Below are 14,059 nucleotides of genomic sequence, written 5' to 3' on the forward strand. Positions count from 1 at the left end.
TGCTCAGCCTCCGTCCCCTCGCTGATGTAACCCGCAATGGAAGAGTTTTCAGGGAATTTCTGCAGCTGGCAAGAGCAGGACTTGCATGTCAAGCCTGAGCTGTCGAGGGTGAGGACAAAGGGTGGCAGGACCGTCCATTCATGGCTTATGTGCCTCCACAACATACTGTCACTCAAATCCAGGACACAGCAGCTGTGGCTGAATCCAGTCCAAAATTTCTCATCCCATCTGTCCATGTCAAAAATTAACTCATCATCCCGCATTCCAAACCTTTGGAGTTTAGCAAGCGGATGAATTGCGGCAAGCGTGAGCGTGAAAGCCTTTCTGGCGTCAGTTTCCGTAGTGTAGTGGTTATCACGTTCGCCTAACACGCGAAAGGTCCCCAGCTCGAAACTGGGCGGAAACACATTTGGTTGCTCTTTAGTCTGACGATTAAAATGAAACGGTACTTGGTGACATTCTTAGACTACTGCACAAAGTGAAGCGTTGTGCACACAATTGAAGAGACCTGGATAACAAAGGCGGTACGTGTCAACTAGCGACTTCACTCACACAATTGTTTTCACGCTTTCACCTACTGTTTCTGTTTCTCTTCACCTAGCAAATATGTGGCGCATTTCCTGCTAAAGCCATTTTCTTGACTCGTCTGCTTGTCAGGTGCAGGTATGAGGTGAGCATGAGCTATGCTGCTGTATTGCTTTTGTCTCTCTTGGCGAACAAGTAACAGGCGGATGAACGCGCTAACCTCCCCCTCGGCGGATCGCACGCCCGTCTCCAGCCAGCTGTCTGTTTCCGTAGTGTAGTGGTCATCACGTTCGCCTCACACGCGAAAGGTCCCCAGTTCGAAACTGGGCGGAAACAAGCGTGTCTCGCATCTTTTTTTGGGTCTCGAGGTGAAAAGGCACTCGGTGACATTATCTCAGAAAACCGCACAAGCTGTAGCACCGTGTACACCGTGGAAAAGAAGTTGACGACGAAGACGGTGAACGGCAACTTCCGAGTTCCCGAGCTTTGGTTTGGCTGTAGCGAGCAAATACCTGGCGTATTTGTGCCACTTTCTTTTCTGCTTGTTTAGGTTAGTCTAGCCTTCCCTTGGACAGAAGGAAGACGCTCGATGCTGCCCTCTTACTCCCGTCTTTCCAGGCGAGTAATGGGCGGCTGGCAGAAAAGGTCAATCTCCCCGTCGGGGAATCGAACCCCGGTCTTCCGCGTGACAGGCGGAGATACTGTCCACTATACTAACGAGGACTTGCGCAGTGCGGTTCTTGGCATGCGAGTCGCGTGGGGGGAACTGTTGCAGCATTGGCAGGGAATTTACAGGTAGGCGCAGGTCAGCATTTGCTCAGCCTCCGTCCCCTCGCTGATGTAACCCGCAATGGAAGAGTTTTCAGGGAATTTCTGCAGCTGGCAAGAGCAGGACTTGCATGTCAAGCCTGAGCTGTCGAGGGTGAGGACAAAGGGTGGCAGGACCGTCCATTCATGGCTTATGTGCCTCCACAACATACTGTCACTCAAATCCAGGACACAGCAGCTGTGGCTGAATCCAGTCCAAAATTTCTCATCCCATCTGTCCATGTCAAAAATTAACTCATCATCCCGCATTCCAAACCTTTGGAGTTTAGCAAGCGGATGAATTGCGGCAAGCGTGAGCGTGAAAGCCTTTCTGGCGTCAGTTTCCGTAGTGTAGTGGTTATCACGTTCGCCTAACACGCGAAAGGTCCCCAGCTCGAAACTGGGCGGAAACACATTTGGTTGCTCTTTAGTCTGACGATTAAAATGAAACGGTACTTGGTGACATTCTTAGACTACTGCACAAAGTGAAGCGTTGTGCACACAATTGAAGAGACCTGGATAACAAAGGCGGTACGTGTCAACTAGCGACTTCACTCACACAATTGTTTTCACGCTTTCACCTACTGTTTCTGTTTCTCTTCACCTAGCAAATATGTGGCGCATTTCCTGCTAAAGCCATTTTCTTGACTCGTCTGCTTGTCAGGTGCAGGTATGAGGTGAGCATGAGCTATGCTGCTGTATTCTCTTGGCGAACAAGTAACAGGCGGATGAACGCGCTAACCTCCCCCTCGGCAGATCGCACGCCCGTCTCCAGCCAGCTGTCTGTTTCCGTAGTGTAGTGGTCATCACGTTCGCCTCACACGCGAAAGGTCCCCAGTTCGAAACTGGGCGGAAACAAGCGTGTCTCGCATCTTTTTTTGGGTCTCGAGGTGAAAAGGCACTCGGTGACATTATCTCAGAAAACCGCACAAGCTGTAGCACCGTGTACACCGTGGAAAAGAAGTTGACGATGAAGACGGTGAACGGCAACTTCCGAGTTCCCGAGCTTTGGTTTGGCTGTAGCGAGCAAATACCTGGCGTATTTGTGCCACTTTCTTTTCTGCTTGTTTAGGTTAGTCTAGCCTTCCCTTGGACAGAAGGAAGACGCTCGATGCTGCCCTCTTACTCCCGTCTTTCCAGGCGAGTAATGGGCGGCTGGCAGAAAAGGTCAATCTCCCCGTCGGGGAATCGAACCCCGGTCTTCCGCGTGACAGGCGGAGATACTGTCCACTATACTAACGAGGACTTGCGCAGTGCGGTTCTTGGCATGCGAGTCGCGTGGGGGGAACTGTTGCAGCATTGGCAGGGAATTTACAGGTAGGCGCAGGTCAGCATTTGCTCAGCCTCCGTCCCCTCGCTGATGTAACCCGCAATGGAAGAGTTTTCAGGGAATTTCTGCAGCTGGCAAGAGCAGGACTTGCATGTCAAGCCTGAGCTGTCGAGGGTGAGGACAAAGGGTGGCAGGACCGTCCATTCATGGCTTATGTGCCTCCACAACATACTGTCACTCAAATCCAGGACACAGCAGCTGTGGCTGAATCCAGTCCAAAGTTTCTCATCCCATCTCTCCATGTCAAAAATTAACTCATCATCCCGCATTCCAAACCTTTGGAGTTTAGCAAGCGGATGAATTGCGGCAAGCGTGAGCGTGAAAGCCTTTCTGGCGTCAGTTTCCGTAGTGTAGTGGTTATCACGTTCGCCTAACACGCGAAAGGTCCCCAGCTCGAAACTGGGCGGAAACACGTTTGGTTGCTCTTTAGTCTGACGATTAAAATGAAACGGTACTTGGTGACATTCTTAGACTACTGCACAAAGTGAAGCGTTGTGCACACAATTGAAGAGACCTGGATAACAAAGGCGGTACGTGTCAACTAGCGACTTCACTCACACAATTGTTTTCACGCTTTCACCTACTGTTTCTGTTTCTCTTCACCTAGCAAATATGTGGCGCATTTCCTGCTAAAGCCATTTTCTTGACTCGTCTGCTTGTCAGGTGCAGGTATGAGGTGAGCATGAGCTATGCTGCTGTATTCTCTTGGCGAACAAGTAACAGGCGGATGAACGCGCTAACCTCCCCCTCGGCAGATCGCACGCCCGTCTCCAGCCAGCTGTCTGTTTCCGTAGTGTAGTGGTCATCACGTTCGCCTCACACGCGAAAGGTCCCCAGTTCGAAACTGGGCGGAAACAAGCGTGTCTCGCTTCTTTTTTGTGGTCTCGAGATGAAAAGGCACTCGGTGACATTATCTCAGAAAACCGCACAAGCTGTAGCACCGTGTACACCGTGGAAAAGAAGTTGACGACGAAGACGGTGAACGGCAACTTCCGAGTTCCCTCGCACGCTGGTGTCGGCGCTTTGGTTTGGCTGTAGCGAGCAAATACCTGGCGTATTTGTGCCACTTTCTTTTCTGCTTGTTTAGGTTAGTCTAGCCTTCCCTTGGACAGAAGGAAGACGCTCGATGCTGCCCTCTTACTCCCGTCTTTCCAGGCGAGTAATGGGCGGCTGGCAGAAAAGGTCAATCTCCCCGTCGGGGAATCGAACCCCGGTCTTCCGCGTGACAGGCGGAGATACTGTCCACTATACTAACGAGGACTCGCGCAGTGCGGTTCTTGGCATGCGAGTCGCGTGGGGGGAACTGTTGCAGCATTGGCAGGGAATTTACAGGTAGGCGCAGGTCAGCATTTGCTCAGCCTCCGTCCCCTCGCTGATGTAACCCGCAATGGAAGAGTTTTCAGGGAATTTCTGCAGCTGGCAAGAGCAGGACTTGCATGTCAAGCCTGAGCTGTCGAGGGTGAGGACAAAGGGTGGCAGGACCGTCCATTCATGGCTTATGTGCCTCCACAACATACTGTCACTCAAATCCAGGACACAGCAGCTGTGGCTGAATCCAGTCCAAAATTTCTCATCCCATCTCTCCATGTCAAAAATTAACTCATCATCCCGCATTCCAAACCTTTGGAGTTTAGCAAGCGGATGAATTGCGGCAAGCGTGAGCGTGAAAGCCTTTCTGGCGTCAGTTTCCGTAGTGTAGTGGTTATCACGTTCGCCTAACACGCGAAAGGTCCCCAGCTCGAAACTGGGCGGAAACACGTTTGGTTGCTCTTTAGTCTGACGATTAAAATGAAACGGTACTTGGTGACATTCTTAGACTATTGCACAAAGTGAAGCGTTGTGCACACAATTGAAGAGACCTGGATAACAAAGGCGGTACGTGTCAACTAGCGACTTCACTCACACAATTGTTTTCACGCTTTCACCTACTGTTTCTGTTTCTCTTCACCTAGCAAATATGTGGCGCATTTCCTGCTAAAGCCATTTTCTTGACTCGTCTGCTTGTCAGGTGCAGGTATGAGGTGAGCATGAGCTATGCTGCTGTATTCTCTTGGCGAACAAGTAACAGGCGGATGAACGCGCTAACCTCCCCCTCGGCAGATCGCACGCCCGTCTCCAGCCAGCTGTCTGTTTCCGTAGTGTAGTGGTCATCACGTTCGCCTCACACGCGAAAGGTCCCCAGTTCGAAACTGGGCGGAAACAAGCGTGTCTCGCTTCTTTTTTGTGGTCTCGAGATGAAAAGGCACTGGGTGACATTATCTCAGAAAACCGCACAAGCTGTAGCACCGTGTACACCGTGGAAAAGAAGTTGACGACGAAGACGGTGAACGGCAACTTCCGAGTTCCCTCGCACGCTGGTGTCGGCGCTTTGGTTTGGCTGTAGCGAGCAAATACCTGGCGTATTTGTGCCACTTTCTTTTCTGCTTGTTTAGGTTAGTCTAGCCTTCCCTTGGACAGAAGGAAGACGCTCGATGCTGCCCTCTTACTCCCGTCTTTCCAGGCGAGTAATGGGCGGCTGGCAGAAAAGGTCAATCTCCCCGTTGGGGAATCGAACCCCGGTCTTCCGCGTGACAGGCGGAGATACTGTCCACTATACTAACGAGGACTCGCGCAGTGCGGTTCTTGGCATGCGAGTCGCGTGGGGGGAACTGTTGCAGCATTGGCAGGGAATTTACAGGTAGGCGCAGGTCAGCATTTGCTCAGCCTCCGTCCCCTCGCTGATGTAACCCGCAATGGAAGAGTTTTCAGGGAATTTCTGCAGCTGGCAAGAGCAGGACTTGCATGTCAAGCCTGAGCTGTCGAGGGTGAGGACAAAGGGTGGCAGGACCGTCCATTCATGGCTTATGTGCCTCCACAACATACTGTCACTCAAATCCAGGACACAGCAGCTGTGGCTGAATCCAGTCCAAAATTTCTCATCCCATCTCTCCATGTCAAAAATTAACTCATCATCCCGCATTCCTAACCTTTGGAGTTCAGCAAGCGGATGAATTACGGCAAGCGTGAGCGTGAAAGCCTTTCCGGCAACTTCCAAGATCTGCTTGATGCTGCATTACGTCACCACACACATAACATCTCTCTCACCTCTACCCCCTGAGGGTCCAGCTCTCTTCCACCTTGGGCTTTGCTGGAGACCAGTTCAGTGCTGCACCTCATCTCACCGGGCCTCCTGAGAACTCGAGTTACAGGCCTGCAGCTTGCTCTTCCAGCTTCAGCCTCAGTGTGGTCTGTACCACAGCAGACCACCTTTTTCATGCCAGTGCCCGCAGGTATGACCCAAAGTCTGCCAGTTGACTTTCAGAGCAACAGGAGTATACCAGCAAGTTGTCAGCAAGGAACAAAGGAGCAATCAGATTCCTACAGCCTGCAACCAGGACAGCACGGATAAAGAACCACAACCCTTCTTCGAGCCTGGCTCATCAACAGGCTGAGAAAGCAGCACACTGAAGGACCCTTCTTTTTCCCTTTTGAGGACTGGTAACAAACTCTCAAACTGGGTATATGTAGCATAGCATAACTATATACATGGCTAGCCAATGGTTTAACCTTGTGAATGTATTGGTTTTGATTTTCTTTAATGTTCATTGAGTTTGATTTGTGATGTGTTGTAGTTTACTGTGCAGCCATAAAGTTAGTTTGCTCACACAGACACAGGGTCTTTCATGGAACTAACCATCCTTTTCTAACCTGGCACCTTTATCCTACACACTCACACATGCGGTTTTACAAACAGGCTTTGACCAAGAGATGATGCTAAGCTAACAGTTACAGCACATGGCTTTCCTTTGTCTGCCTCCGACACACACACCAGGGGGTCTGGTGGCCATTTTGTAGGGAGTCAACATTTGGTTCTCCCACCCTTTTTTAGTCTTCCATGTTACATTCCTTGCATGTTCATGTGTACACACCTCCTCACAGACACACACACACACACACACTCCCTATTGTTTGTTAGTTAGTCACACTTAGTTTGATTGTTTGTATGTTTGATTTTGTTATGTTTAATAAATGTTTTACTCCACATGCTGCCTTTTTCAATATTGTACAAGAATGAATGCTGCCAACCTTTATACTCTGTCAAGAACTCCAAAATCCTGCAACTAGCTGTCAATATGGTAATTTTGGTTTTAGTTATTAGTTTTAGTTTTAGTTAATTATTAATCATAATACCAAATTGACAGTTTAGTATTTTATGAGATCAGTTAAATTGGCTATCTTTTTCCTCGTTTATCAAGGTAGTGCCCTAATCGAGGTGGACTTAACACTTCCCACATATAATTATTAATTATCTTTAATAATTGTAAATTATTTGCAAAGCCCAACTGCCCCAGAAATAGTGCAAACCCTAACATTTATTGGTGCCCCAGAGTACTGAGCACAACTCTATTTTCAAATGATACTTAAACTTGATGTTTTTTTAAAGTCTGTTCACTGCCTTTATTCATTAATGTAACAGCTAAAAGCATAATTGATTATTCAGTTGAAAAAAGGATGAAACTTGTACAAATGTGAATATTAGCTTCTGTTCAGTCTGTGAGAAATGAAACAAAAAGAATGAACATACTTATTTATTTTGCTTTTGGCAACCACAGCTATATTTAATCGACAAAATTACTCACATTAGAGTAGTGTGTATGCCTTAGAAAGGTGCTGATTTATCCAGTGCTGCAGGAGTCAGAAAAATCATTAATTTACACAATATAAATATGTGACCTAAATCTGTAGTAATACGTGTCCAGTAATTTCCCCTGGTGACCGATGGATCCGTAAAACAGATCCCTGATTATTGCGTCCATGACACAGGTTGTGCTTGTATAAACAATGATGCTGGGTGATGTTGTACAGTCAGTGTGAACATATTAAATTCTTTCAAAGTTTTACTGATTAGGACTGCAGAAAACAATTTAAATCTGGTTTTAATCAGTCGTGAACTGGATCAGTTCAGAATCAGAGACCTTAGACAGTTTGTGATGTCCAGAAAGAGGATAGGGAGACATCCTGCAAGTTTCTTCATCCTTTGATGATAAGGGAGGAGATTTGCTGTGGCAGCGTGTAGAGGATGAGGACAAGGAAGAGTGTGAGGATGGCAAGGATGACCAGAGCAATGATGAATTTCTTGTACTTCTTCCAAATGAGGAAGACAAAAGTCTTCAACGGGTTGATGAACCAGGTGAAGCTAGTGGTGGGACGCCTAGATGGACGACAGGAGAATGTTTACTGCATACTGAGGGTCACACCAGCATTTAAAGGTAGAATTTCCAAGCTAAATCAGTTCAATGTAAATTAATTGTTGCAATCTGTGGATTCATTACATGGATTACATGGATTTTAACTTTTGTGAACTTTGACAGAAGACTTTGCACTGTTGACTGATGGCAAGTAGTCTTGACAGCACTGACAGTTGGACAGTATCATTTATTATTATTTATGGAGTTGGTGGTACAAATACATCTTAATATACTGTATAAATATACTTAATGCATAATATTCTGAATAAACTGTGGTAACACACTTGTTAACTTGCCCACCAACTAACAAATAGTTTTTCCCATCTTCAACAAGTCTTTGTAGAATATAACCGTGTAAAGTCCTGAGAACCAATTGCCAGGGGGCAGCAGAGCAAAGAGAAACAGAGAGAAGCTTGGAGAACTATTGTAATGTAGTTATAGTATAGGTTATATAGTATTAACTAACTAGCACTCGAATGTTTCCAACTCGCTAACGTTAGCTATTACCTTACCAACTATTCAGCAAAAAGCACATATTTCACAAAGAAGTGTGGCTGAATTTCACTGTACTTGATGTGACCAGGCCTTATGAATGATGAAATAGTTTTTACTTGCAGTCATCATTCCAGCTGGTCATACGGAGCACAAAATCCGCAGTCTTCGTTTTGTGCAAAAATACTCTCATTAGTTTATCTTAAGTTATCGCAAGGGTTCAGCAGTCTGATTAAGACAAATCAAAATTGATTTCCTTCAAAGTTACAATTTAATATGTAACTCCCTTGTTTTGCTGTCTTTGCACAACAGCTCAGCATTTTATGCTTTTATGCCTTTGGAAAATATCCTTTTTGTTTGTCTAACTCAGACTACTGAAGTCTATTAACTTTAGACGAACTTACATTTTCGCACAGTATGTAGACCCCCCCCCAAAAAAACACTGAAAGCTGATTATAAATGGATTGTTTAATGTCCAATTTGTGGATGTGTGTTTTTGTGTGTGTGCCGTACTTTGGTTTATCCAGAGGCTCTGGCTCTTTGCGGGCCCGTCCCACAGGGTTGGCCTCCGCCTGCTCAAGTGTTACCAGCTGAAGCTCCGCCTCCACCTTCCCCTTCACACACAGTTTCAGTGTTAGTTTCAATGTCACCACAAGTATTTAAACTTGTTAAAGTCTAAATTAAAATTAATATTTACATTTGTATTAACATTAGTACTGTAAATTCTCTAAATGAAGCTGTTATTCAAACAATGACCAGCATTAACAAATACAGGCAAATCCCTTAAAAAGGCCTGATAAAACATATTAATGGAGGTGAAATCACCTGTACCACATCTCACATGATACATTTTGTTTAATGTACATTTCCACAGCACTAATTCCACCAGTACAACAACAGAGTCATGTCATGCTCATCACTCTTCTGCTTAACACTAATACTGTTTTCACTTTCTGATTATTCCCAGTCCTTTCTACTTTTCAATTTTTTGTGTTGTTAAGCTAAAGTCAGTGACATTCAACAGTTCCTTTGCATTTGTTTCAATTAAAAGCCTACAAGGAAAGGGAGGGATTATGTTCTTTCAGCTGCTGAAAGGCATTTTTATGACTTGCTTTTTTTCATTTTGCAAAATAACCAAAACACTGAAATTGTGTATTTTGACACTATTTTCAATCTGAAAAATGCCAAATAGTGTACAAATAATGTAGTTTTTGCAGTCTGAGCAGCATAAACAGCTAGAATGCAGTAAGTGTGGTTTGGTTTAAGCCTGTGGGGGAAACTGCAATGTTTTGGGGCTTCCAGTGTAGCCAGTGGATAACCGGATAATGAATAACAAATATCAGATGACCTGATGTCATTTTGGCTAATCTTTATAAACAGTTATCTGCACATGAATGCAGAATTTAAAAAAAGCTAAATCATTGTCAGAAGATAGACACTGAGTTCCGAGATTCCATTTTGCCACTACTCCGACTGGAAACGAAAATCAGGATGTCTCTGGTATAAAAAATCTTGTCCATTACCTACAAATTCTGCATTCATATGCAGGTATTTGTTTATATAGATTAGGTTATAGTATTTTTATAAAGCAAAACAGATGTCAAATGTCAGATTCAGATCTCAACAAATATGCAGTTACTGATTTTTGACAGACAGCATTAGCATTAGTACATTGGTGTATTTTGTACCATTAGAAGGAAAGTGTTGCCACTGTGATCGGTATATTGGATATCCTCCTGCCTCATCTTGCTCCTCTTGTCCTTCTTCTTCTTCTTGCGTCCTTTCTTCTTGGCCTCCTCCCTCTCCTTCTCCTCCCTCTCGAAGTCCTCAGCTGTCTTCAGGCGTGTCAGTGGCCACCACCCCTTCATCTTCTTGGCACGAAAGATGGAGAATCGAGGGCCAGCCCGATCCTTTGCCATTTGAACTGTACATTTACTGGATGACTTTGCTGGTCGCACCATGTCATTGAGACGTAATTCTATGGAGCCTGAAGGAGGAAGAACAAAAGAAGGATGATGATTAAGTGGATGTTGGTATCATGAGTATTTGTGTTGTGATGTACTGAGTATACACTGTGGTTTTGGTGAAGTTGTTATATCTACCCTGGTGAATGGACTTTAATTTGTGCTTCCCACAGTGCTGGAAAAATTAAGTTTAAACATTCACTTTTTTAGAAGTAGTGTTGTAGTGCCAAGTAAATAAATTTAAATTGCTGACAGTGAGGTTTGTGAAATACAAACTAAATTTTCAGATAAAAGCAAGTGCTATCTACCACTAGTCCAAATGACTTCCTAATCACTGTTACGTTACTGCCAATAAAATGCAACACAGCAGGTGTTGCAGTTCAAGAGTGTATTAGGAACTCAAGGATTATGCACATTGGGCTGCTTTTACTGTAAAAAATCTGCAGGGAATGCTGAGAACATTATTGGCAGAAGTTTTATAGCCATCTAGAAAACAATGAGTAGAAGCAAATGGAATTAATTAGCAAATGAAAAGGTATGTATTTTTGTTTGAGAGTAATGGATATAAGTTATATTAATATGAAAATATATTGAATTTTGCAAGATGTAAACATTGAGAAAGTGCTGAAAATTAGCCAGTGGCCAATCTCTCCTATAAACCTGTTTGAGTAAAAGTAAATATTTGAGGGTTTATAGCCCTATCCGTGTCTCACCCAGGAAGTCGTTGGCGGCGATGCGGTCATAGTCCCAGACCTGCAGTGTCAGAACAGCTGGCTGTCGAAACTCTGACGCCTCCAGAGAGAAAATGGACTCCTTCTTCTTATACACCACTTCTTTCTACAAGACATGGGGAGGAGATTTATTCCAACTAACTGCACTTTGAACAAACACCACCTTGATCAGGTGCTGGATGAAAAAGCTCACGTGGTCACTAAAATCTAAAAGGTTCATCTTCTGAAGAGCAGGAATGTGATCAGCAAATAATATGATAGAGATGTCCAGTAGATATTGAGATATCTGTCTGTGGATCCAAGTTTACCAATTCATAGTCTGCTCAGGCTGAAGCACCCTCTGGGAAACAGGAATAGAATCAGAGCATTGACACATTTTGATTAAATATTGATATTTGTTGTGCACAATGGAAATGTGATCCTAATGGTGACACAGGGCGTTGAAAAAATTGATTAGATTGACAACAGAATATTAATTGACTGAGCTCTGATGTGAGGGCTGCTGGCTTTTTCTGTTTTATTTCATTGTAAACTGAATGTCTTTGGATTTTTGACTGTTAGTCATGCAAAATCTAAATCTAAAATAAATCTAAAATAACTCCATGGATTCTGGGAAACTGCAATGTACGTTTTTCTCTGATTTTGGAATTTCATAGACTAAACAATTAATTGCGAAACATAAAATAATGGATAGATTAATCAAGAGGGAAAATAATCATTAGTTGTAGCCCTAAAGGCATAAGAGCAAAGGTCAGAAAGTCACTTTGATATAAGATTTCATATAGGAATCAGTGGAAACATCGACCATCAGCAGGTCCAGGTGTGTGAATGTAGGTGTGTGTATGTGTGTACCTCAGTAGGAAGGTAGTCGAAGCAGAACACAAATCTCCAGTTAAAGTTTCCCTCTCCTGTCAGAGAGTTGAAGTGGACATCAGTCTCCTGTTTGTCTCCTTCCATTCCCTTTATCCAGCTGCAGAGAGAACAAGACTAAAGAGTAAAACGGTCATAGCCAAGCAATGGCTATTGACAATTGATATTTACTGTGTATTCAGTTTACAATTATAAAGGAAGATCAACCATCAAAATTCCCAGTATTTTTTCAAACAATGTCTCCTTGATCTCAGACAGAAGTTAACAAAAGTTGAAATGACAATTGTAGCTGGCAGTTGTAAAGGAGGAATTATTCATACATGAGGCTTTGAATGCATACTGTCTATTGTCCAGGGTCCATGGGTTGCTTGACAATTTGTTTGGTTGAAGACTTAAATATGCACTTGATTGGTATATACATGATATTATGCTAACAGCCTGAAAACTAAAACTAACAGGTCCTTGTAAGGCAGTGTAGAGCTAATTAGCCCTCGGATTGTACATATGATAAATACAAATTTAAGATCAGACTGTTATGTTGCTCTGACCAAACCCCTTTTTTTCATCTTTAACATTACAAGAGAAAAGGCTTTTATGATGATGACTAACTCATCTGTTTGGTAAACATAAAGCTATCTCAGGTAATGTCAGCTGGAGTTGCTGGAGAGTGAGAATATCTAAAATAACTACAGTGTCTCAAAATTATTTATTTTGATTGTTCCAAAAGTCCTGATGAAGCAGAAATAGGTGGTAGTGGTGGGTGTATTTTAACTGGGAAAAAAGCTAATATTTGAGAGTAGTTAGAAAAAAATAAACCTTGTTCAGTAGTGTAGTTTTTTGTGTAATTTTTCCTCTTTAATATCATGTTAATCATCTTACAGACTCAGAGTTATCTACAACCAATAGAACTGAACAAGGAATAAAGTACAGAAGAACTGTAATTGCAAAGAAGCCTATTAACAGATGTATGTGTGTGCGTGTGAATCTAACCCTTTAACATAGATGTCAGAAGACGGGGCACCAGTGAACGGGTTGACATCGTCCAGAAACACATCGTCAGTGTTCCAGATGATGACACGCAGCTCATACCTGTCGTCATGGAAACAACAACAAATGTTATAACTGTAACTCCTTCTCTACTCTATTGTATTGTATTCGACTCTACTGTACTCGACTGTGTGTTGACCTACTGTTCAGGTAGGCGGGGCTTGATGTCAACAGGGGGTGGAGCTGGCACATCAGTAGGGAACATGTCTACCCACATATGAATGTAACCCTAGAACACACGTACATGTACAGCTGATGACAAGTAGTACTATCAGTAGCAATGTGCTGCAATCACTGTTGTTCTGACTGTTTGTACTGTAGTTACTGTTTGTGTTGTGGTTACCTGTGGCAGTCCAGGATTGTCCTGGTTCAGCAGGGACCGGATCTCCACATGCTCGGGGACCAGAGGAATGGCTCCATGAAGGAACTCATTCATCTCTCCCCACCGGTGCAGCACACTCAACGCTGCGTGCTCCTCCATCTCTGCCTCTTCCTCTAAAGTCCGCTGGTTTTTCTTTAGCAGAACTGACGACAACAACATTGCTGTATTATATAATACTGACACTGCTGATAGTGTTATTCGAGTGAGCTGGCAGAACTGGAGGTCACTGCAGGTTGGAAGGAGCAGCAATAATACTATTTTGTCAGTATAACCTAAGTAGCGGATGTGTTGTATTATGTGAGAAGTTGTAGCAATACTAATTGATATATATATAAGAGCACTTATAACACAGATCTCTTCCTAATGTCCAACTGCATCTGGCTACGTCTAGCTGTCTGTCTGCATTACCTTCAGGTATTGCGTCAGGTGGGATCTTGAAGATTTTGTTGAGGACTTTGACCTCAGATGATCTGTACTCTGGGCACATGATGCCGTTCTTCCTGCAGAGCTCAGCCAAAATGGTTGAAGGCTTCTTTGCATCACGCCACTTATTGTAACCGTCACTGGAGAGAGTCAAGTAGAAGGATGCACAGGTTGACAGGTAAACCTTTAAAGAGACGTGTACTCTACTGACAAAGTACATAAAAAAACCCAGTAGTTTCTGTACTAATATTTTGTAAGTC

At 43.9% G+C, this 14,059-nt stretch overlaps 1 protein-coding gene and 11 non-coding genes across 12 annotated transcripts in view; 8 read left to right on the plus strand and 4 right to left on the minus strand.

Annotated features, from left to right (window-relative positions):
* Positions 1-333: 333 nt before the first annotated feature.
* Positions 334-406, plus strand: trnav-aac (transfer RNA valine (anticodon AAC)). Its single transcript has one exon. It is a non-coding gene; the product is annotated as a tRNA-Val (tRNA).
* Positions 407-788: 382 nt separating this feature from the next.
* trnav-cac (transfer RNA valine (anticodon CAC)) lies at positions 789-861 on the plus strand. The gene has a single exon. It is a non-coding gene; the product is annotated as a tRNA-Val (tRNA).
* Positions 862-1,176: 315 nt separating this feature from the next.
* Positions 1,177-1,248, minus strand: trnad-guc (transfer RNA aspartic acid (anticodon GUC)). The gene has a single exon. It is a non-coding gene; the product is annotated as a tRNA-Asp (tRNA).
* Positions 1,249-1,672: 424 nt separating this feature from the next.
* trnav-aac (transfer RNA valine (anticodon AAC)) lies at positions 1,673-1,745 on the plus strand. The gene has a single exon. It is a non-coding gene; the product is annotated as a tRNA-Val (tRNA).
* Positions 1,746-2,117: 372 nt separating this feature from the next.
* Positions 2,118-2,190, plus strand: trnav-cac (transfer RNA valine (anticodon CAC)). The gene has a single exon. It is a non-coding gene; the product is annotated as a tRNA-Val (tRNA).
* Positions 2,191-2,505: 315 nt separating this feature from the next.
* On the minus strand, positions 2,506-2,577 carry trnad-guc (transfer RNA aspartic acid (anticodon GUC)). Its single transcript has one exon. It is a non-coding gene; the product is annotated as a tRNA-Asp (tRNA).
* A 424-nt stretch (positions 2,578-3,001) lies between these two features.
* On the plus strand, positions 3,002-3,074 carry trnav-aac (transfer RNA valine (anticodon AAC)). The gene has a single exon. It is a non-coding gene; the product is annotated as a tRNA-Val (tRNA).
* A 372-nt stretch (positions 3,075-3,446) lies between these two features.
* trnav-cac (transfer RNA valine (anticodon CAC)) lies at positions 3,447-3,519 on the plus strand. The gene has a single exon. It is a non-coding gene; the product is annotated as a tRNA-Val (tRNA).
* A 331-nt stretch (positions 3,520-3,850) lies between these two features.
* trnad-guc (transfer RNA aspartic acid (anticodon GUC)) lies at positions 3,851-3,922 on the minus strand. Its single transcript has one exon. It is a non-coding gene; the product is annotated as a tRNA-Asp (tRNA).
* Positions 3,923-4,346: 424 nt separating this feature from the next.
* trnav-aac (transfer RNA valine (anticodon AAC)) lies at positions 4,347-4,419 on the plus strand. The gene has a single exon. It is a non-coding gene; the product is annotated as a tRNA-Val (tRNA).
* Positions 4,420-4,791: 372 nt separating this feature from the next.
* trnav-cac (transfer RNA valine (anticodon CAC)) lies at positions 4,792-4,864 on the plus strand. Its single transcript has one exon. It is a non-coding gene; the product is annotated as a tRNA-Val (tRNA).
* A 2,380-nt stretch (positions 4,865-7,244) lies between these two features.
* Positions 7,245-14,059, minus strand: part of fer1l4 (fer-1 like family member 4) — a 35,050-nt gene continuing 28,235 nt past the window's right edge. The window contains exons 41-49 of the mRNA XM_070839498.1: positions 13,785-13,939; positions 13,338-13,519; positions 13,138-13,223; positions 12,938-13,036; positions 11,930-12,047; positions 11,060-11,183; positions 10,071-10,369; positions 8,896-8,996; positions 7,245-7,853 (exon numbers count right to left, since the gene is read on the minus strand). Of these exons, the coding sequence (XP_070695599.1) occupies positions 7,673-7,853; positions 8,896-8,996; positions 10,071-10,369; positions 11,060-11,183; positions 11,930-12,047; positions 12,938-13,036; positions 13,138-13,223; positions 13,338-13,519; positions 13,785-13,939 (1,345 nt within the window). The 3' untranslated portion in view covers positions 7,245-7,672. The remainder of the gene's footprint in view (positions 7,854-8,895; positions 8,997-10,070; positions 10,370-11,059; positions 11,184-11,929; positions 12,048-12,937; positions 13,037-13,137; positions 13,224-13,337; positions 13,520-13,784; positions 13,940-14,059) is intronic.

This window comes from Pempheris klunzingeri, chromosome 2 (assembly GCF_042242105.1).
Source record: "Pempheris klunzingeri isolate RE-2024b chromosome 2, fPemKlu1.hap1, whole genome shotgun sequence".
Taxonomy (NCBI): Eukaryota; Metazoa; Chordata; class Actinopteri; order Acropomatiformes; family Pempheridae; genus Pempheris; species Pempheris klunzingeri.